Here is a 22,629-nt window from a genome sequence, read left to right as displayed (position 1 = left end):
CACGCAGGATCGTACAGTGCATTGGAAGGACAGTCCCAGGTCCCTGGCACGGCTGGCTTCTGGTTGGCCACTTGACGCCAGTCTTTTTTCATTCACCAACGTGTCCTCCAATCTAGGAAGCTCTTGGGCTGCAGTGAATCTGTCAGGCAGCCTTGGACTCCTGTGTGTTATGGTTTGAATATTTATCCTCTTTAAAACTCATGTTGAAATTTAATCCCTGATGTGGTAGCATTGAGAGGTGGGGCCTTCAAGAGGGGATTGGGGCATGAGGCCTCTGCCCTCAAGAATGGATTAATCTATTCATGGATTAGTGGATTAATAGGTTATCATGGGAGTGGGGCTGGTGGCTTTATAAGAAGAAGAAGAGAGACCTGGGCTCACACGCTCAGCCCCCTTGCCATGTGACACTCTGCGCGCCACTTCAGGGCTCTGCAAAGTCCCCTCCAGCAAGAAGGCTCTCCCCAGATGTAGCCTCTTGATCCTGGACTTCTCAATCTCCGTAACTGTAAAAAAATTTCCCTTCTTTATAAATTACTCAATTTCAGGCATTCTGTTGTAACCAACAAAAAATGGGCTAAGACAGAAAATTGGTATCAAGAGTGGGGTGTTGATGATTGACTACCTGGAACGTGGAAGCGGCTTTGGAGCTGGGCAATGAGTGCAGGCTGGAAGAATTTGGAGGAGCAGGCTAGAATAAGCCTAGATTCTGGTGAGGGCTTAGAGGCAAGACTAGGGAACATTTGGAACTTCTTAGATACTCTAGTTAGTCATGGAAATATGGATAGTAAAGGCTATTCTGAGGAGGTTTCAGACGGAACTGAGGAACAAGGTTTTGGAAGCTGGAGTAAAGGACAAACCAGTTAGAAGCTGGCAAATAACTTGGCTGAACCGTGTCCATGCCTGAGGGTTTTGTGGAAGGCTGAACTTGAAAGGGATGAACTGGCCAGGTGCTGTGGCTCACTCCTGTCATCGCAGCACTTTGGGAGGCCGAGGCAGGTGGATCACTTGAGGTCAGGATTTTGAGACCAGCCTGTGCAACATGGTAAAACCGCATTTCTATTAAAAATACAAAAAATTAGGCGAGCATGGTGGCAGTGCACCTGTAATCCCAGCTGCTTGGGAAGTTGAGGCAGGAGTATCACTTGAACCTGGGAGGTGGAAGTTGCAGTGAGCTGAGATCACGCCATTGCACTCCAGCCTGGGCAACAAGAATGAGACTCTGTCATCCCTCCCCTGCCGGCAAAAAAGAATGAACTAGGGTATCTGGTGGAAGAGATATCCAAGTAGCAGAGCATTCAGGATGCTGCATGGCTACTCTTAGCTGCTCACGTTATGCTGGAACAGGCAAAAAATGACTTGAAGATGAAATTGATCATCAAAAGAGAACCAAAGCAGCAAGATCTGGAACTCTTTCAGCCTGGCCGTGTAGAGTGCAGCGCGTGTTCTGGATAGGAAACCAAGGTTGTGGCCCTGTGACCTTTTGCTAAGGAGATTAATATGGAGAGAAAGGATTATCTAGAGAATGGAAGAAAGACCCTGAAGGCATTTCAGATATCTTAGAGGCTGCCCCTCCCATCACAGGCTCAGAGGCCTCAAGGGCAGGATGGTTTTGGGGACAGACCCAGGGTGCTTCCACAGGCTATCCTACGTGCCCTCACGTCTCTGCTCCTGGGACCCTGGCACAGAGTTCCTCGCTGCACCAGCTTTGGGTCAAGTGGCCCCTGATCTGGCTCATGCCGCAGGCCCAGAAGGTGTAAGTGGTAAACCTTGGCAGGATCCATGCGGTGCTAATTCTGCAGGCTGGCAGATAGCGAGAGCTACAGAAGCTTGGCAGCTTCCACCCAGATTTCAAAAGATGTTCTTCAGGCCAGGTGTGGTGGCTCATGCCTGTAATCCCAGCATTTTTTGGGAGGCTAAGGTGAAAGGACTGCTTGAGGCCAGGAGTTCGAGACCAGCCTGGCCAACGTAGTGAGACCCTGTCTCTACAAAAACATTTTTTAAATGAGCAGAACATGGTGGTGTGAGCCTGTAGTTCCAGCTAGTCAGGAGGCTGAGGAGGAGGGAGGATCACTTGAGCCCTGGAGGTCAAGGCTGGAATGAGCTGTGATTGTACCACCGCCCTCCAGCCTGGGTGACAGGGCAAGACCCTGTCTCAAAAAAAAAAAAAAAAAAAAAAAGGATGTTGTGGAAAGCGTAGGGGTCCAGGCAGAGACTTGTCACAGCAGTGGAGGCTCTAGAGAGCCCCCATGAGTGCAATGCAAAGTGGAAATGCAGGGTTGGAGCTACTGCAGAGAGTCTCAGCCAGGGCAATGCCTAGTGGAGTCATGAGAGTGGGACTGCCACTGGGACTACAAACTGCGAAGTTACCAGCAACGTGCAACAGCTGCCTGCGAAAACTTCAGGCATCAGGTGCCAACCCCTGTGAACAGACATGTGGGCTGTACCGGCAAAGCCGTAGGAGTGGGGTTGCCTCAGCGTGTCCAGGGGGTGGCACATGGTGTCAAAACAGATGATCCTCCAGCTTGACGCTTGAGTGTCTGCTCTGCTGGGTTTCAGACTTGCTTAGAGCCTTTACTCCTTTCCTTTGGCCTTAGTCTCTCTTCTGGGATGAGAATGTTTCTTTTGCCTGCACTGCCGTTGTGTCCTGGAAGTAGATTGCTTTTGATTTCACAGGCTCACAGACCACACTCTGGACTTTGGACATCTGAGTTGGTGCTGGAGCAAATGAAGACTTCGGGGCCATGGGGTTGGAATAACCATGGGGTATTTATCTGCGAGGAGGGTATGAGTTTTGGGGACCCAGGGACAGAATGCTGTGGTTTGATTCTTTGTCCCCTCCAACACTCTTGTTGAAATTAAATTGCCAGTATGGCAGTATCGAGAGGTGGGGCCTTTAAGAAGCTGTCGAGAGCAGCGCTCTCATAAACAGATTAATCCATTTGTGGTGAAGGGTTGAAGGATGCACCATCTGCCAGTATACCAAATTGGTACATTGATTATTTCCGGTTAAAATATTGGAGGCTGGGTGCGGTGGCTCATGCTTGTAATCCCAGCATTATGGTAGGCTGAGGCAGGTGGATTACGAGGTCAGGAGATCGAGAGCATCCTGGCTAACACAGTGAAACCCCGTTTCTACTAAAAACAGAAAAATGTAGCCGAGCATGGTGACGTGTGCCTGTAATCCAGGCTACTCAGGAGGCTGAGGCAAGATAATCGCTTGAACCTGGAAGGCAGAGGTTGCAGTGAGTCGAGATTGTGCCACTGCAATCCAGCCTGGGTGACAGACTCCATCTCAAAAAAAAAAAAATTTTTTTTTGGAGAAATTGTAGTTTCAGAAAGAGCTAGCTGACTTGACTGTTTCTGCAGGCATCAAGCCATAAAAATTCCTCTGGGAGGGGCCACCTCCCCATACCAGGGTGAGAAAATAGTCCTCATCACTGGAAGCGGGACTTCTGGCTGCAATGGACCTGAATAAATCCACTTATTGAACTAGCCTTAGCTTCTGCTAGTTTTATACCCACCCCATATATCTCCTAGTGACTCCCCTAGAAATTCACTGCCCCGACCAGATCCCCTTTGTCTTGTCATTCCTTGTCAGATTTATTCTTTGTCTAAAAAGTATAAAAGCATCTCATTTCGACCGCTTCTTCAGACATCACTGTGTTAAGATCCCAATGACAAGGAAAATTAATAAGATCTGTAGGCTTTTCTCCTGCTGATGTGATTGTCTGGTGTTGATTTTAGTTTCTAGGTCCAGCTGAACAGCCCACATAAGAGGCAGGCATGGGGCAGGGGCTTAATGGATTAATGGGTTAATGGACTGATGGGTTATGGGCATGGCACTGGTGGCTTTATAAGAAGAGGGAATGGGCCAGGCCAGGCACGGTGGCTCATGCCTGTAATCCCAGCACTTTGGGAGGCCAAGGTGGGTGGATCACGAGGTCAGGAGATCGAGACCATCCCGGCTAACACGGTGAAACCCTGTCTCTACTAAAAATTCAAAAATGTGGTGGGCGTCTGTAGTCCCAGCTACTCAGGAGGCTAGGGCAGGAGAATGGCGTGAACCCGGGAGGCGGAGCTTGCAATGAGCCGAGATCGTGCCACTGCACTCCAGCCTGGGCGACAGAGAGAGACTCTGTCTCAAAAAAAAAAAAAAAAAAAAGGAATGAGGGCTGAGTCAGAGCTCATCCTTGCTATACAATGCCCTATGCCAGCCACCTCTGAAGACAGTCCCCATTGGCAAGAAGGCCCTCACCAGTGTGGGCACTCAATCTTGGACTTCTCAGCCTTCATAACTGTAGGAAGTAAGTTTCTTTTCTTTATGAGATGCCCAGTTTCAGGTATTCTGTTGTAAGCAACAAAAAATGGACTAAGATACTGTGGTTACCCAGGAAACTTGCTGGGTGACTCCTTCCCCAGCAGAGGAGGTCCCATCAGTCTGTAGCCCCTGGGTCAGAGGGTGTGACTCAGTGATTCAGTATCACCTCCACATGTTCCCACTGCCAGGGCCATGGGACTTCTCAGAAAGGGCTTGCAGAGAAGCTGAAAGGAACATGGCTCTTAGAGACATATCTCTCAGGACAGGGCAGGCAACCCGGGGTGACAGAAGCAGCGTCACCCTGTTGGCGCAAAGGGACTGGCGCTCTAGTCCTCAGTCCACAAAAAGTAGCTGTGTGATTCTAGGTATTGGTTGATGCCCTGGCTCTTGGTTTTCCCCATTTGGAAATGTGTGCACAGCTAGCTGCTTTCTTTAGATGTCGTAGGAGTGAGATGGACAGGGCATGGGAGGTGTGTTTGTATTTTTCAAAGTGCTCTGTGCTTCTAGTCAACACACGCACTGTGGGTGAGCTCCGTGCACCAGCTCTGTGAGCGATTTGAAAGAAGGATAAGTGGCGGATTTGTCTGCAGGGGTTTTGAATCCCTGGAGCACAGTCATGTGTAGGCTTAGGACAGGAAAGCTTTGGGCTATCCCTCCCAGAACCTTCTTTCAGCTCCTAAGGAAAATCTTAGGTGGTAAAGCCAGGCGCTGTCTGTCTGTTGGTGGGGGAGGGGGCAGCATTTTCCTAATCCACTCTGTGGCTTCCATCCTTTCCCACCTTCAGGGGTTTATGGCTTCCTGACTTTTGGGACAGAAGTTTCTGCTGACGTCTTGATGTCCTACCCAGGCAATGATATGGTCATCATTGTGGCCCGGGTCCTTTTTGCTGTCTCCATCGTAACTGTCTACCCCATCGTGCTCTTCCTGGGGAGGTGAGGCCTGGCTCAGTGGGGGGCACCGTGAAGCATGGTCTGCTGATGTGTGCTGTGATTGAGCATGTACCAGGTGTGGGCTACGCGGCTGTGGGACTACCATCCTCTCCAATTGTAGACAGGAGGAAACAGGCACAGAGGATTTAGGTAGATTGCCCAAAGTCACTCCGTGAGTGTGTGTCCACAGCCAGGACTGGAATACAAACCACGTGCTTCATCCCCTGCCCCATGGGCTGCCCGATGGTGGCAGAACCCCTGAGGGTTGGCAAGGTCTCCTGGGGAATAAACACCTGAGTGTGGAACAGGAGCACTGACAGGTGTGGGGGGACTCCTGGAGGACTGGGGAGCAGCTGTCAGGTGGAGGCTGGTGCCCCTGGGATGCCCATGTGTCTGTGTTGGGTGTGGCCTCCAGGTCAGTGATGCAGGACTTCTGGAGGAGGAGCTGCTTGGGGGGATGGGGGCCCAGCGCCCTGGCCGACCCCTCAGGGCTGTGGGTCCGGATGCCGCTGACCGTCCTGTGGGTCACCGTGACGCTCGCCATGGCGCTGTTTATGCCTGACCTCAGCGAGATCGTCAGCATCATTGGAGGCATCAGTTCCTTCTTCATCTTCATCTTCCCAGGTGAGGCCCCTGCTTTCCAGGCTTTCTGCCCACTTGTTCTTCCCTACTCATCTCTGTGGGGACTCCCAGTGTCGGAGGTCAAGGTTCTGGAAGGTGGGAGCCACATATGGGTAGGATTAAGACCCCATGTAGGTGCCCTGTTTATTGAGCCAGGCACAGGGCTTGGGCTTTACATACCTTCCCTCACTCATTAAACATCTCATTAGCTCCTGATGCGGTTTGGTTGTGTTCACACCCAAATCTCACCTTGAACTGTAATAATCACCATCTGTGAAGGGCAGGGCAAGGTGGAGATAGTTGAATCATGGGGATGGTTCCACCCATACTGTTCTCGTGGTAGTGAATAAGTCTCATGAGATCTGATGGTTTTATAAGTGGGGGTCCCCCCCCCACCCCCCAGCACAAGCTCTCTTGTCTGCCTGCCACCATGTAAGACGTGACTTTGCTCCTTATTTGCCTTTTGCCATGATTGTGAGGCCTCCCCAGCCATGTGGAACTGTGAGTCCATTAAACCTCTTTTCTTTATAAATTACCTAGCCTCTGGCTGGGCACAGTGGCTCACGCCTGTAATCCCAGCACTTTGGGAGGCCGAGGCAGGCGGATCACCTGAGGTCAGGAGTTCGAGACCAGCCTACTAAAAATACAAAATTAGCCATCCATGGTGGTGTATGCCTGTAATCACAGCTACTCAGGAGGCTTAGGCAGGAGAATCACTTGAACCCGGGAGGTGGAGGTTGCAGGGAGCCAAGATTGCGCCACTGCACTCTAGCCTGGGCGACAAGAGTGAAACTCCATCTCAAACAAAGCAAACCATTACCTAGTCCCTGGTAGGTCTTTATTAGCAGCATGAGAGCAGACTAATACAGCTCCTGATGGACATTCTTGACGTAGGAACGTTTATGATCCCATTCCATAGATGTGAAGACCGAGGCCCTGAACCCCCCGCCAGGGGGGCACAGCTAGTATGCAGCAGGGCTGAGGGTGAATCATACAGCTCTGTCCATGCTACCGCTGGTGCCTCCTGCTAAAAGATTTTGTTTTATTAAAAAAGAAAATCATATATGTGAAAGTCACGTGGCTCAAGGCACCCTGCAAATGTCTCCCTCCCCTCCTGCCTCCAGGCCCTGGAGGCAAACACCGTTTCTGCGAAGGATGGTTTCTTAGGAAACCTTCCCAGACAGCCCAAGCATTATCTGAGAAGGGGAAGCCAGCAAGGTGGGGGCTGGAGCGATGCTTCTTCCGGTGGAAAAGGGTACACTGTAGTGGCCCACTGGAGCCCAGAACAGAGACCCCATATCCGCAGTGGGGGGTGTGTTCCAGGGCCCCACACACAGCAAGTGCTGAGTACACAGTCGAGACTCCCTCAGTGCGTGTTCCGTGAGTGGACCCTGTGATACAGCCGCGACAGGAACCATGCCAAGCAGACATCGAGCTTGGGGACCCTTAGCCAGGTATCCCCAACACCCTGATGCAGCCGTTACGTCAAACAGACAAGAAGTAGATGCCCATTGGTGAAACTTAACAGAAAGCACAGGAGGGGCTCTTAGAGGTCTTCCAAAACTCGAATGGGGGCATGAAACGAAATGAAACATTGTTCAGGGTCCCAGGTAAGTGGGTGGTGACAACTTTGTCAATACCCCGGAGGTGGGGGGGGCGATGGAAGAATTGAGGGCCACAGAGAAATGTTGGTTATCAAAGAGGCCAACTGATGTGTGGAATATGAAAAGTGGGTTCTTAGCAGGTGAATTAAGATTCAGGGGTTGTCTTTGATGTAGTCCCTTGAGAATCTCACCGTACCTGCCCCAGCTCCTGTAAATTGGGGTCTACTGGGATTACGGGATAAAGACTGGGGAAGTGAAGTGAAGGGAGGGGAGGAGAACAGCCACCCACTCTGCTCCTGGCTCTGCGCCGAGCTCTCAGAGGTAAGGGGAGTGGCCATGTGGCTCCTCCCTCAGGTTCTGGGTGGAACTTTCAGAGAGGTGAGGGGTGTGGCCGTGTGGCTTCTCCCTTGGGCTTAGGGTGGAGCTTTCACAGGTGAGGGTGTGGCTACACAGCTCCTCCCTCGACTCTGGGCAGGGCTTTCAGAGGTGAGGGGTGTGGCCACAGAGCTGCTCCTGCATGCTCTGAGCTGAGCTTTCATTGATGGGGATGTGGCCACACGACTCCTTCCTCAGTTCTGGGCCGGGCTTTCAGAGGTGAGGGTGTGGCCACGCAGCTCCTCATTCAGGCTGTGGGCGAGGCTTTCAGAGGTGAGGGGTGTGGCTTTGTGGCTTCTCCCTCGGGCTTGGGGTGGAGCTTTCAGAGGTGAGGGTGTGGCTACACAGCTCCTCCCTTGGCTCTGGGCGGGGCTTTCAGAGGTGAGGGGTGTGGCCACATAGCTCCTCCCTCAGGCTCAGGAGGTTTCAGAGGTGAGGGGTGTGGCCATGCAGCTCCTCCCTCAGCTCTGGGCGGGCCTTTCAGAGATGAGAGTGTGGTGTCACAGCCCTTCCCTCAGGCTCTGGGCGGGGCTTTCAGGGCTGAGGGTGTGGCCACACGGCTCCTCACTCAGGCTCTGGGTGGAGCTTCTCAGAGGTGAGGCTGTGGCCACGTGGCTCCTCCCTCACACTCCCTGGTCTGGGCTGCTGGATTAAATTCTGATTCTGTGACCAGGTGGCTAGCTGTAGCACTGGCTATTTCCTGTGGTGGGAAGGACTGTCCAGGACAGGTTTGAGTTGAGAGAGGATCCTTTGGGAGCTTTAGGCCAAGCTACATGGCCCTGAATCCTAGCAGAAGTATTTAAAAAAAAAAAAAAAAAAAAAAAAGGGCTGGGTGCAGTGGCTCACGCCTGTAATCCCAGCACTTTGGGAGGCCAAGGCGGGCGGATCACGAGGTCGGGAGGTCCAGACCATCCTGACCAACGTGGTGAAATCCCGTCTCTACTAAAAATACAAAAATGAGCTGGGCATGGTGGCACGCACCTGTAGTCCCAGCTACTCGGGAGGCTGAGGCACGAGAGTCACTTGAACCCGGGAGGTGGAGGTTGCAGTGAGCCGAGATGGTGCCACTGCACTCCAGCCTGGCGGCAGAGTGAGACTCCGTCTCAAAAAAAAAAAAAAAAAAAAAAAGAAAAACAAAAAACACAACAAAAGAAAATAATGGTAGCTGCCAGTTGCCGAGCACTTCCCGGGTGTCAGGCATGGACTCTCACCATCTCTTCATAGACTCTGCTGTGGAGGGCATGTTGTCAAGGTTGCCTGAAAGATGGGCCTCTGGGAAGTCGGTTGCTGCCAGACCTCTGGCTAAGTCACTAGGGCATGTTGAGCTGGGACTCCAGCTCCGTCCTTGCAGCTCCACTGCGTTGCCTCTCCAGCGGGCCTGACCCAGGGGCACCTGTGGGCAGAGGCCTTGCTGGCCTCCTGGGTCCCTGAGGACCTCTCCCGGGACCTCTTTGTTGCTTTGGGTTTGATAACGAAGAACTGTGGGTGATCCTGTCTTTTTTGCAGGTTTGTGCCTCATCTGTGCAATGGGCGTCGAGCCTGTAGGACCAAGAGTCAAGTAAGTGTCCCTAAGATGAGGTGGCACCCTGGGTGTGCCCCGAATCAGAGTAAGAATGCTTCAGGGGACCCTGCAGATCCTATTTCTCATCCTCTGCATCCTGCAGATGAGAAACCTGCAAGCCACAGGAAGATAGTCTCTGTCTACCCAGTATGAGGGCATCTGAGCCAGGACAGGAGCCCGGGCCAGTAACGCCGGGTCCTGCAAGGGCCTTCCCTTCCACTCTGAGGGTCTGTGGTTGGGATTTCATGTAGATTCCAGCCTCTGGAAGCACCCACTGGTGCATCTATACCCTCCTTTGCTACCTGGCTCGGACCCAGGGCAGGATCAGGGTGCAGGCTGGGTTAGAAAGGCCCCATGGCCGGCCAGACACCATCATCACAGCAGTGGGTCGCTGTGCCGAGGCTCCTCTGCTAGGCACTGAGCTAGGTCCTTTTACATGTTCACCTCCCCACCATACCCAGATGTCTTCATCCTACAGCTGAGGAGGCGGGCCAGGAGGCTAGTGAGGACAGAGCCAGGATGCAACCCAGGCCCCTGGCTCCCAGGCCCCATGCTAACCCACCTGCCTGGCATACAATGCTGTTGAGACCAGATAATTTGGATCTTTCCTTTATTTGGCAAATATTTATCCCCGAGCGGACCTGTGGATCAGACACGACTGAGCCTCTGTACTTTGCCACTGAGCAGCTGAGTCTGACCCACGGAAGAGGACGACGTACACATGAATGATGTGCTATTCCTCAGCCGCCCCTGGGTAGTTTGGGGGTCTGGGTGACTCCCTCCCATTCCATAGATGGGGAAACTGAGGCTGAGACAGGTAAAGAGATGATGTATTAGTTTTATGGGGTTATTGTAACAAATTACCATAAATTGGGGCATGGTGGGGAGGCTTAAAGCAACAGAAATGAATTTTTTTCTCACTTCTGGAGCCAGGAGTGTGAAATCAAGGTGTTGGCAGGGCTGGACTCTCTGAAGGCTCCTCAGCTTCTGGTGGCCCCAGGTGCTCCTTGGCCTGTGGCTACATCACTCCAGTCTCTGCCTCTATCTTTATCTAGCTTTCTCCCTGTGTCTCTGAGTCTCAAATATCTCTCTGCTTTTATTTATTTTATTTTTTGAGACAGAGTCTTGCTCTGTTGCTCAGGCTGGAGCGCAGTGGCATAATTGTGGCTCACTACAGCCTCAACCGCCTGGGCTCAAGCAATCCTCCTGCCTCAGCCTCCTGAGTAGCTGGGACCACAGATGCCCACCATCACACCTGGCTGCCTTTCTTTTGTAAGGATACCCACCATCAGATTTAGGGTCCACCCTAAATCTAGGTTGCATCTTTTCTCAAGATCTTTTACTTAATTACATCTGCAAAACCCAGTTTCCAGATAAGCTAGCAAGCACAGGTTCCAGGTAGACATGAATTTTGGGGGCCACCCTTCACCCCATCACAGATAATGTTAAATGGCAGCAATCGTGAATTTGGGTCCCAGCTGTAGGTCTGTTCCCCTATACCCCCGGCCCTCTAGCCCCATTGAGCGCAAGCTTGGTTTTTGCAAAGGAGCAGGCCTGGCCCGGTGTCTTCTGGATTGAGAGCAGTGTTTCTGGATGTTTCTAAACCTGCCTTGGATATTGAACCAGCCTTCCAATGTCTGGTAACCCCCTAAGCCGCTCATTCCCTGGGGTGCTTTTCGGAGCCTTCATGCTTTTTGTTTTGTTCCTTGATCTGAGCTCACAACAGTTTTTACTGATGAGCTTTCAAGAGATTTTTATCGCTAAAACTGCTTTGGTCCTTCTAATACATCAGCGCTGCTCCAGGAGTGCCACAGCCCACAGGCACATTAGCCTCACAGTCCCCGCACAGATTAATGGATGTCTATGGCGCTGAACAGCCGTGCTGAGATGCTGCTCGGTTAGAAATGTTCCTTCCATGACAACCCGGCCTTCTGGCCTTTGTTAATGGGGCCAGAAATATCTCTGGTGGCCCTGCCATTTTGTGGGAATCTTGTTATCGCTCTGACCTCCTTGTCTACCCCATCTCTGGTTACATTACGAAGCTCACAAATGTGGCCTTGGTGGCTGCCAGTCCCAGCCACCTCTGCCTCCTGCGTCCTCGTCCCCTACCCCTCTGAGATGGTGTGTGACTTAGAGCTTGCGTCTTCTCCTTCATTTTCATGGGATTTCATCAGAGGCTGAAGAACAGAAAGGGAGGGTGGGGGGACTTTTCAAAGTAGTGTCTCCCGTCTCTCCATGTCTTTTTCTCTTTTTGAGATGGAGTCTTGCTCTGTCCTCCAGGCTGGAGTGCAGTGGTGCAATCTTGGCTCACTGCGACCTCCGCCTCTCGGGTTCAAGCAATTCTGCCTCAGCCTCCCACATAGCTGGGAACACAGGTGCCTGCCACCATGCCTGGCTAATTTTTTATTTTTATTTTTAGTAGAGATGGGGTTTCACCATGTTGGCCAGGCTGGTCTTGAATTCATGACCTCAGGTGAATCCGCCTGCCTCAGCCTCCCAAAGTGCTGGGATTATAGGCATGTCCCACCATGCCCGGCCCCCGTGTCTTTTTATTTGATAAAATACTGGGGAGGAATGAGGTTATGACATAACAGGTGGGATCGGAGGGCTTTTAAAAACTGCTTGGGGCCAGGAACGGTGGCTTGCGCTTGTAATCCCAGTACTTAAGGAAGCTGAGGAGGGTGAATCACTTGAGGTCAGGAGTTCAAGACCAGCCTAGCAAACATGATGAAACTCCATCTCTACTAAAAATACAAAAATTGGCCTAGTGTCATCGTGCGTGCCTGTAGTCCCAGTTACTTGGGAGGCTGAGGCAGGAGAATTGCTTGAACCCGGGAGGTGGAGGTTGCAGTGAGCCGAGATCGTGCCACTGCACTCCAGCCTAGGCAACAGAATGAGACTCCACCTGAAAAAAAAAAAAAAAAAAAAAAATTGCCTGGGTACTTTGCTTCCCATTTTCTTGTAAACCCATCCCTACAGGTAACTGGAAATATTGTGAATTTTTCTTTTTTCCAAATTGATGACTCCATACTGGGCTCTACATAGTGAATTTTTTATGTGTGTGTGGCTTATTTGTGCAAAAATCCAGAAAAGCTCTGACATGGGTTTATTGACTTGGCAGGTGCTGCCTGGAGGTCTGGGGAGTGGTGTCTGTGCTGGTCGGCACCTTCATCTTTGGGCAGAGCACGGCGGCAGCGGTCTGGGAGATGTTCTGATGGGCAGCAAGTGCCGGGCAGGAAGGGGCCCTCTGGGGGCTGACCCTACGTGGCTGCTGTGTGCAGCCAGGAGACCGATGTCATTTCTTTTCATCATAAAGATGCTGGAGAGACTGATGCCTTCTGCCTCCTTGGGCTGCTCATTGGGCTATGCTGGTTCGAAGGGTTTCTGGTACAAAGGTGAGGAAAGTTCTTATGGCCGCTGTGATAAATGACCATAACCGCACTCTGGTGGCTTAAAACAACAGATGCTTGTTGCGTCACAGTTCTGGAGGCCAGGAGTCTGAAATCACGTGTCATTAGGGCCATGCTCCCTCTGTGGGCTCTAGGGGAGGCTCCCTCCAGTCTTCCCAGTTCTAGGGGTGGCCGGCACTCCTTGGCTTGTGGCTGCCTCACTCCAGTGTCTGCTCTTGTCTTCATGTGACTCTCCCCTGTGTATCCTCTGTGTCCAAATCTCTCTCTTAAAAAGATACCCATCATTAAGTGAGCTCCTCCTACCTCCGTATGTAGTATGATCTCATGTTAAGTTGACTGCATCTTGTATTAATTAGGACCCACAAAGATGCAATTTCCAAATAAGGTTATGTTCACAGGTTCCGGGGGTTCAACCTCAACTGATGTTACTGGGAGACAAGATTCAATCCATAAAAGGGAGCTAGGGGCTGAGGCCCAGATAATTGGCTTTGGAGTGTTAGGACCAAGGGTGTCAGGTAAGGATACTGCACAGCAATGGGAAGCCCAGAAGGGAGTGGGAGGAGGCATGGCTGGCGATGGTGATGGACTCAAACGGTCCTTTGGCCAGGGCGCAGGAAATGCCTGAATCCTGCCCTTGGCTGTGACAGGCCCAAGGAGATGTATGCCCGGAACACGCCACAATGCCATGCACTTGGCCCATGCCCCGTGGAGGGTGGATGACTCCAAGGAAACTGTGCTTTCCCTCCCACCAGCTGGACCCAAAGAGCCTGGAAGCCAAGTGGACTGTTGGCTCTGCAGTTCTCCCTGGTGGCCTCCCCAGTTCTGGGACGAGGGGTCACACTGGCAGCAGAGAGCGAGAGGAGATGAGGTTTGCTTCCAGGGCCTGGGTAAAGAAAAGGAGGTAGCTGGGCGCAGTGGCTCACACCTGTAATCCCAGCACTTTGGGAGGCTGAGGCGGGCAGATCACTTGAGGTCAGGAGCTTCAGAACCAGCCTGGCCAACATGGTGAAACCCCGTCTCTACTGAAAATACAAAAAAATTAGCCGGGCATAGTTGGGGGTGCTTGTAATCCCAGCTACTCGGGAGGTTGAGGCAGGAGAATCGTTTGAACCTGAGAGGTGGAGGTTGCAGCAAGCCAAGATTGTGCCACTGCCCTCCAGCCTGGGTGACAGAGCAGTATTCCATCTCAACAACAATAACATAAAAAAAAAAAAAAAAAAAGGAGAGGAGGGTAGGATATGGAGAGGCAGACAGGGACCCAGCTGCTCCTTTGCGTCCTCCCTGGCATTGACACTGCACAGGCCCCGGTTGCTAGATTCAGTTCAGGCCACGCTTCTCTGCCTTGGGACATCCTCCTAGAAGCCAGCAGTGCCAGAGTCAGGGGAGGGTGGGACTGACATTTGAGGATGCCTTCCTCAGGGTAGGCAGTAGGCCAGGCCTTTCCTGCTGTCACATGGTACAATGCATGTGACCGTGCAAGGCTGGCGGTGACAGGTCCATATTTATTTCAGCTTGTCCACATGCATGAATTTTCAAAATTGAGATATAAGGTGTATACCATAAAGATTCACTTCTTTAAAGTGTACAATCCAGTGGTTTTTAGTGTGCTCACAGAGCAGTGCAGCTGCCCCACTAATTCTAGTCCGTTTTCGTCACCCCCAGAAGAAACTTAGTGCCCATTAGCAGTCACCCCCCATTTCTCCCTCCCTCGGCTCCCAGCAACCGTGCAGCTGCACTCAGTCTCTGGGTTTGCCTGCTACGGGCATGCCCTCTGAACAGCCTCACATGTACGTGGGCCTTTGTGTCTGCCTCCTTGGACCTAGCATAATGTTTCTAGACGTGCCCATTTTACAGGTTAGGCAACTGAGGCTTAGAAAAATCCAGGCTGAGTGTTCTGCAAGGTACAGAGATCAGATCAGAACTCATTGGGGGTTAAATTCTTTTCCTTCCCACTCTACATGCCATGCTGAGGAGACACCAGAGTCGGGGGGCAGGGGGTGGGAATAGGTACCCGGCCCTGGGGCTCCTGTAGCCTGGCTGCTGGGGGATGGGAGAAGTGTGGCTGCAGGTGTGGACTCTGACCCTGTGGGGGTATTGGGAGGGTACCCAGGACCCTTCTTCAATTTCTGACCAACCCCACCATGACCTGTCACACCCTATGTTCAAGGGCCACAGCATCTTCCCAGGCAAGGGCCTTGGGAATTGGGACATGTGCGGGCAGATTGCTCTATTTTTTTTTTTTTTTTTTTGATGGAGTCTCACTATGTCGCCAGGCTGGAGTGCAGTGGCACGATCTCAGCTCACTGCAACGTCCCCGTCCTGGATTCAAGCAATTCTCCTGACTCAGCCTGGGATTACAGACACCTGCCACCACGCCTGGCTAATTTTTGTATTTTTAGTAGAGACGGGGTTTTGCCATGTTGGTCAGGCTGGTCTTGAACTCCTGACCTCAGGTAATCCACCTGCCTCAGCCTCCCAAAGTACTGGGATTACAGGTGTTAGCCACCATGCCAGGCCTCATTTTTTTTTTTTTTTTTTGGGAGAGGGTCTCACTGTGTTACTGAGGCTACAGTGCAGTGGCACTATCACTGCTTACTGCAGCCTCCAACTCCTAGGCTCAAGTAATCCTCCTTCCTCAGCCTCCTGAGTAGCTGGGACCACAGGCATACACCACCATGCCCAGCTAATTTTTGTGTATTTTTTTTTTATAGAGTCAGGGTCTTACTATGTTTGCCCAGGCTGGTCACGAACTCCTGGCCTCAAGCAGTCCTCCCACCTCGGCCTCCCAAAGTGTTGTAATTACAGGCATGAGCCACTGTACTGAGCCCAGATTGCTGTAATGGAGAATTTATCACCCTGGAGTGAGAGGTGAGGCTGAATAGTCATTCATTTCTTATTTATACCTGCCTGCTTCCTAAAGGGCTCTGTGACCCTGGCCAGGAAGGCTGGGGCTGTGCTAGTACTATTTATGGAGAGTCCTGAGATATCAAAGTGTGGCGGGGTGAGGGTAATGCCATCAAAGAAGGCTGTGTGTGAAGTAGCTTTGGAGTTGGATCGTTGGTTTTGAACACTGGGTCTGCCATTTGCTATCTCAAAGCCTTGGGAAGTGTGTGAACCTTCTTGCAGAATCAGTTTCCCTACCAGCAAAATGGAGCAGGCTTACTCTGTACAAAGCAGGTCTCTTGTGAGGATTAAAGATGATGGTGGATCCAGAGTAGCTGATGGGATACGTCACACACAATGAGACCCAAGCAACGTAGCTTTATTCCCAGAAGACCAAGGTCGTGATTGGCAAGGGGTACCTGAGTTTCCTGGGAGCCAAGGGGAAAAGGGAAGTATGAGGAGGTGAGGACTCATCCCAAAGCAAGAAAGCACCTCAGGAGGCAAGTGCACTGGCACTCAATGCTAAGAGGTGATAGTGGGGCTCTTTAAGGGGTGACTGAATATCACTAATCAGGACAAAGGCTTCTATCTCGATTCTGTGACAGGTCGATGTGCTCCTCCCATGACTGTCTGCAAATTATCATAATGCAAGGACGCAGCTCATGCAATCACAGTGGTAGAAGCTGGGATGTCACCTTCCAGCCAGATGTCCTCAGGGGCCAGGTGACAATGTGTAGGGCTTCCAGCACATGGGCTCTGGGGCTGGCAGATGACTTGACTCTGCCTGCCACTTACCAGCTGTGTGGCCTCGGCAAAGCCTGTTCCTAGGGTGGTGACTGCAGGAAATCCCTGCCAGTGCTCTCCTCTGCCTCAGCACCCTTCCTCTGGATGTTTTCCAGCTTCCCAGTTCAGACCTTTTTGTCCTTTTTCAAAATGAAGCTGTGGACAGCCCCTCCCTCCCAGGATGGCTGTGAGTGTGAGCTGAGTTCCTTCCAAAGCCCTCAACACAGAGTGTGTCCTGTTGCAGCACCTGGCCAAGGGTGACAGCTGTGTGTCTGTGGAGAGTCAGAAGTAACAGCTTTGAACACGGCCTGGTGATGCTTCATAGTGCAAATGCCTTGTGCTCCTGCTCTGAGCATGGTAGGCTGCAGGGGGGACCTCTTTCCCTTGGCTCAGGGGCCCAGCCCAGGACACTGCTGGCCCTAAGCACCTCAGGAGGAGTTGCCCACCCACAGATGCCTCCCAGGGACAAGTGGCAGGTTTTGAGCCGGGCCTGGTGAGTATGCAGCTCTACCGGCTAAGTACAGATGGTGAACTGTTTTTGAGAGTGATTTGAGATTCTTAAACATTGAAATGCAACTCACATAGTGTAAAACTAACCATCTTAAAGCATAGAATTCAGTGGCCTTTAGTACATTTGCAATGCTACGTCACCATCACTTCCCTCTAGTTCTAGAACATTCCATCCCGAGGAAAGCCCCCTGCCCATGAGCCGTCCCTCCCCTTTTCCTTTTCCCCATCCTAGAGACAGCCACTCTGTGCTTTCTGTGTATGTGGATTTGCTTATTCTGGATGTTTCATGTAAGTGGAATATTAGACGCCGTGTGTTGTGTCTGCCTGCCTTCACTCAGTGTGGGGTTTTCGAGTCACCGACGGCCCAGTCCTTCACTCCTGTTGATGACTGAATCATAAGCTGTCTGGAGAGACCGCATTTGTTTATGCCTTCATCGGCTGATGAGTATTTGGATAGTTTCTACCTTGTGGCTGTTGTGAATAGTGCTGTTATGAGGACATGCGCCAAGGGAGTGTTTGGGTGCCTTTTCCATTTCAGGTAGAGTATATCCCTAGAAGTGGAATTGCTGGGATACAGTACTTCTATGGGATACGGTACTTTACCATTAGCATTTGGAGGAACCTGATTCTGATCTTAATGGGTTAATCTGAAGCCGTTCTTCCTCACGGGTTGATGCTGTGTGGCGCAGGGGTTAGGCACAGAACTCTGGGTTTGGATCTGACTTGAGCCACTTACTTGCTGTGTGACCTCTGGTGAGTTGCTTGCCCTCTCTGTCTCCATCTCCCCACCTGCCAAGAGCAGGACAGCATAGGGAGCATGGAGGGAGATGGGCCTGCCAAGTGCTTGACTGTGCCAGGCTCTGAAGTGTGAATTAAGCGGGAGCTCTTAGAGCTTTTAGGGTTGAAACATGTTCTTGTCAGAGCCCATCCCCGGCCACTCAGGTTCTGAGGGGGCCCCCGAAGGCTTTCGGTGCACGTGGGCTGCAATCAGCAGAGATATCACCCCCCATGGAGGCCTGGGCAGATGTGACATGTGGGAGGGGAACAGGCCCGGCTAAAGGAGGTTCCTCAGTTGTACCCCAGAAAGCCTTAGCCCCTGAGAATGTTGTTCTTAAAATAGCTGAGCTGGTAGGAATGTACCAGCCTTGTGGGTGGGGCAGCAGGAGCCTATAAGTGGCATTCTCGTGTGCCAGGCAGTGAAGCTCCTGATCCTTCAAGGGAGGGGTCTTTTCCCCACATTACAGGTGAGAAAACAGGCCCTGAGAGGCTGCTATAGTGACATTCAGCTTGGAGACATATAGATGGTTCTTGAACCCCTTTTCTTTTCCTACAAGCTCATGTCGTGTTTTGCTGGTTTTGCAGCGGTGGGCATCACACCCCACAAGGAGGTGGCAGTACCCAAGGGGGAGGGACCTGCCCTGGGAGCAGGGTTTCAAAGCTCTCGGCAAGCACAGGGGGCTGGACAGCGTGGGCAGGGACCTTGCTGGGTGGTGAGTGTTAATAAGCACATGTGGCGCTGGCCAGCCCTCCAGGCTCTGTGCGGGAGGTAGAAAGGTGCCCATTCTGGGTCCTGCCCCTTCCCCCCAGGGCTCCAACCTGTGCCCTGGCCTGTGGTCTTGGCTCTGCCCTGTTTTAGGAGAGGGACCCACCATTCTCTTTGTCCTTTGAACTTTTGTGTGTGATTTTTTTTTTTTGAAACAGTCTCACTCTGTTGCCCAGGGTGCAGTTGTGTGATTTCGGCTCACTGCAATCTCCACCTCCTGGGTTCAAGCGATTCTCCTGCCTCAGCCTCCCAAGTGGCTGGGATTATAGGCGTGTACCATCATACCCAGCTAATTTTTATATTTTTAGTTTTTATATTTTTAGTAGAGACGAGGTTTCACCGTGTTGGCCAGGATGGTTTCAAACTTTTGACCTGACCTCAGGTGTTCCACCAGCCTCCCAAAGTGCTGGGATGACAGGTTGAGCCACTGCACTGGGCTGTGAGTGACTTCTTTCCTGCTAACCCGGACTAAGAAATAGGAAGAAGTTACAAAGCTTCCAGAATAAGACTTAAGACATGAGTTCCAGTTGGTAGGCAGGGTCTCCTGCTGTGTTGAATGGCTAATGCGCAGACGTGCCGGGAGGCATTCACGCGTCCCTGGAGCGTCCTGCCCGGTGCCAGTGTCTGTGTTGAGCCACACTGCATGGTCTGGGCCAACCATGTGACTTATGGTGGGGTGTTGAGCCATGAGGTGTCAGCATGTATGCGTCACTGAATCCCAGTAAGACTCAGGACTGCATACCTGATTGGTGATGCTCTGTCCGCATTGAAGCTGGGAGGGTTCAGTGCTATGGGCCTTTACGGGTAGCCCCGTGCCTGGCCCCCACTCCGGGAGCCTCTTTCTTTGCTGGATTTTGTCTGTCATCTACCCTGACTGTGACTTTGACAGTTGTGCCCAGTCCTTTGAATTACTGACCTGAGGGTAGGTGGGGTGCTGAGCTCCTGAATAGGCACGAGCCTAGTTACCAAATACCGCATAGAGTGACCACCACCATTTCATGGTTCAGAAAACTGAGGCTGGGAGCACTTGAAGGGTCCCTGGCCCCCTGCTGTTGTCAACCAGGAAACAGAGCACACAGCCCTTCCCCACCAGGGTTTATTTGGTGCCTGGGCACAGTGGTGGCTACCTGGCTAGGTTGGGCACTACAGGGGCATGACTCCTACTAGGTAGAAGAATGTCACCGAAGAGGGCAGGGTGTGGTCAGTGTGGGTCATGCATGGCCGTGTGAGGGGTGGGGGAGAGGCCAGGACGCTGCCCCCTTCAACCTTGGGCTTCACCAGGACCTGGCAGCACAGACACTGCTCTGCCTTCGCAGGCAGGGGCAGGGGAGGCCTCCTTCACTTAACAACAGGGCAACAAGACAACAGGACCACAAGGAAACACCTTCTTGTGGAGGATGGATTGAAAAGAAGCTTCTGCACCAAAGTTTCTAGAAAAGAGGGGATTTCCTTCACAAGCAGAAGGGGCCGGTGGGCTCCTCCACGGGCCTCTGGGAGGCTGTCAGTCCCGTCCCACCGTGCACCAAGCAGCTAGAAGGAGAGAGACACGTTAGAGGGAAGGAGTGCGAACGTGGGCAGCCTCGTAGCTAGTGATGGTCATCTTGAATGGCAGGGGGGGGGATGGCTTTGAGTCCTGTGACACACAGGTCCTTGCTGGTCACCCAGGTGCAAACCACACACCTGGGAAGGGAAATTCAGTCTGGCTGGAAGTAGGGGGCCATGGAGGGGGTGCAAGCTCTGGCCGGCATACCTGTATGTGGGGCCACCTCAGGGCTGGCTCTGAGCCTGGCATTGGTGGCAGGAGCTGACAGTGGGCCCACAGCAAGCAGGCAAGTCCCCGGGAGATACGGGGCAGCCTCCAGGCTCTTCCCCTTCTCTCCAGTCAGGTGGCCACTGCAGTTCCAGGCCTTCGCCTCCTACCTGGCACCAAGATCCTGGACAGGCCCTCAGGCTGGCTCAGTGTGTCCACCTTGACGTGCCGGAACGCCTTACACACGGGGCTCTGCAGGTGCCTGTGACGCAGGGACATGTGTTAGTCAGGGGTGGCAGGAGTGGAGCTCCACGTGTGGATCCCCTGTTAATCCTAGCTCTGCCCAAAATGGGGAGCTTATCAATAAGCACGGGGGGGGTCTTTGGACTCAGAGCCTTGTGGGAAGGTGAGGGGGTGCCCAGGGAGGCTGACTCTGGGGATCTCTGGGGTGGGCAGTGAGCTTCTCTTTTCCCTGTGAGCTATATATGGGCAGTGGGATCCCCCTACTCATTGCACAGAGCCTCCACCTCCCCCTTTACTCTAGGAGGGGGGCCATCTTCTGCCTGGGACCCATGACAACACAGAAGCTGCGAAGGGTTTTAGTCCCTCGTTTTATGACACCCTCACTTCTCATGACCGCCCCTGTTCCCACTGGGGTCCTGAGTTTGTCAGCAAACCGTGAGTGTTTACCAGGGAAGCAGGAGATGGGGGCATGGGCTGCCCCTAGGCCCCGCTTCCTGCCTGTGGGGGTCCGGCGCATCAGAAATAGTCTCCACCCTCTCCCAGATGTGCGCTGAGCAGAGGACTAAGGCCCATCAGAGCTGATGACACCCTACCCCATCTCAGTCCCTCGTACCAGGCACTCAGCTGGAGGGGAGGTTAGTCGCTGCAACGATTGATCACATGGGGATAGAGTTACCTTCTAGGTCAGGCCCTCAACTCTACAGGGTGGTAAAGAAGGCAGTGCCTCGGCCCCCAGGGGCACAGAAGCAACCCTGGGGAAAGCAGGAGAGCCCAGCTGAGTGTGGTGGGGGCTCTCACTACCCCCCAAGAGCTCCTGCCTCCACCCTCCACCGGGGTTTACTGAGGCAAGCATGCCAGCGGGTAGATGCCTCGGGAATCTGCTCACTGGACTCAGCATTACCCTCCCCTCCAAGGATGCCTGGCTCCAGGAAGACAGCCCCTGCACTTCCCTCTGTCCCCCTCACCTGCTGTGGGGACCCAGCATCATCTCACCTCTTCCACGCCTCCTCTGTCTCCCAGAACTCATAGATGACAAAGGTGAAGCCATCCAAGAGCCTCACGGCAGTGATGCTGCAACAGGAGATGCGGGGGAGGCTGGAGCTCAACCAAGGCCACCTCAGTGCGGTTCCCCTGGGGTGGCCTGAGGCCCACCACTATATACAACGGCTGCCTTCAACATTTCTTCCTGTCTTGACCTCCATCGAGACTCGACAGGGTGACCCCACCACAGGGAATAAGGCCTGGCTTCTTATAGTGGCCAATAGCTATTTGTTAAATAGAATCAATGCAATGTAGTTTTTCTTTTGAGACAGGGTCTCACTCTGTTGCCCAGGCTGGAGTGCAGTGGCACAATCACTTCAGCCTTCCAAGTAGCCGGGACAAGAGGTGTGCACCACTCGGCCTAATTCAAAAACTATCCTAATACAGATGGGGTCTTGCTATGTTCCCCACGCTGGTCTTGAACTCCTGGGCCCAGGCAGTCTTCTCACCTTGGCTTCCCAAAGTGCCAGGATTGCAAACTTCAGCCACTGTGCCCAGCTGAAATGTCATGTTAAAATGTGAACGTTTATTTAAACAAAACTAGTTGGCTGGATGTGATGGTTCACGCCTGTAATCCCAGAACTTTGGGAAGTCTTGAGGGGTCGAGGCAGGTGGATTACTTGAGGTCAGGAGTTCAAGACCAGCCTAGCCAACATGGCAAAACACTGTCTCTAAAAAAAAAAAAAAATACAAAAACTTGCTGGGCCTGGTAGCACATGCCTGTAATCCCAGCAATGCAGGACGCTGAGGCATGAAACTCACTTAAACCCTCTGGGGAGAGGTTGAACTTCCACTACTACACTCTCACTCCTGCCTGGGCAATAAAGCAAGATTCGGTCTCAAAAACAAAAACCTTATCTTTAAAAATCAAAGCATCTTCCTTCTACTTGTCCTCTCATTTAATCCGTGCAACAACCCCACTGCACTGTACCTGACTTGACCAGAGGCGGCTGAGGGGAGGGGGTGTTGGGCCACGGAGGAAGGGGCTGCAGGCAAGTCCCCCGTTGCTCTATGGGACCCAGGGGCCCACATTAACCTCATTTTAAAGGCACAGATAG

At 52.4% G+C, this 22,629-nt stretch overlaps 2 protein-coding genes across 6 annotated transcripts in view; one reads left to right on the top strand and one right to left on the bottom strand.

The window, feature by feature from the left end:
- SLC38A8 (solute carrier family 38 member 8) overlaps nt 1–12,740 on the top strand; it is a 32,721-nt gene extending 19,981 nt beyond the window's left edge. The window contains exons 8-11 of the mRNA XM_031002955.3: nt 5,103–5,250; nt 5,663–5,871; nt 9,354–9,405; nt 12,530–12,740. Of these exons, the coding sequence (XP_030858815.2) occupies nt 5,103–5,250; nt 5,663–5,871; nt 9,354–9,405; nt 12,530–12,623 (503 nt within the window). The 3' untranslated portion in view covers nt 12,624–12,740. The remainder of the gene's footprint in view (nt 1–5,102; nt 5,251–5,662; nt 5,872–9,353; nt 9,406–12,529) is intronic.
- A 6,879-nt stretch (nt 12,741–19,619) lies between these two features.
- NECAB2 (N-terminal EF-hand calcium binding protein 2) overlaps nt 19,620–22,629 on the bottom strand; it is a 34,209-nt gene continuing 31,199 nt past the window's right edge. For 3 of the 5 annotated variants that reach the window (XM_063700363.1, XM_031003153.3, XM_063700364.1), the window contains 3 exons: nt 21,524–21,601; nt 20,458–20,549; nt 19,620–20,067 (listed from right to left, as the gene is read on the bottom strand). In XM_063700363.1, coding sequence (XP_063556433.1) covers nt 20,039–20,067; nt 20,458–20,549; nt 21,524–21,601 — 199 coding nt within the window. In that variant the 3' untranslated portion in view covers nt 19,620–20,038. Of the gene's footprint in view, nt 20,068–20,457; nt 20,550–20,977; nt 21,174–21,523; nt 21,602–22,629 lie in introns of all 5 variants that reach the window. The other 2 variants (XR_010131604.1, XR_010131603.1) reach the window with 2 other exon arrangements.

This window comes from Gorilla gorilla, chromosome 18 (genome assembly GCF_029281585.2).
Source record: "Gorilla gorilla gorilla isolate KB3781 chromosome 18, NHGRI_mGorGor1-v2.1_pri, whole genome shotgun sequence".
Taxonomy (NCBI): Eukaryota; Metazoa; Chordata; class Mammalia; order Primates; family Hominidae; genus Gorilla; species Gorilla gorilla.
Note: the sequence above shows the minus strand (reverse complement) of the source record. Positions and strands in the feature narration are given on the sequence as shown.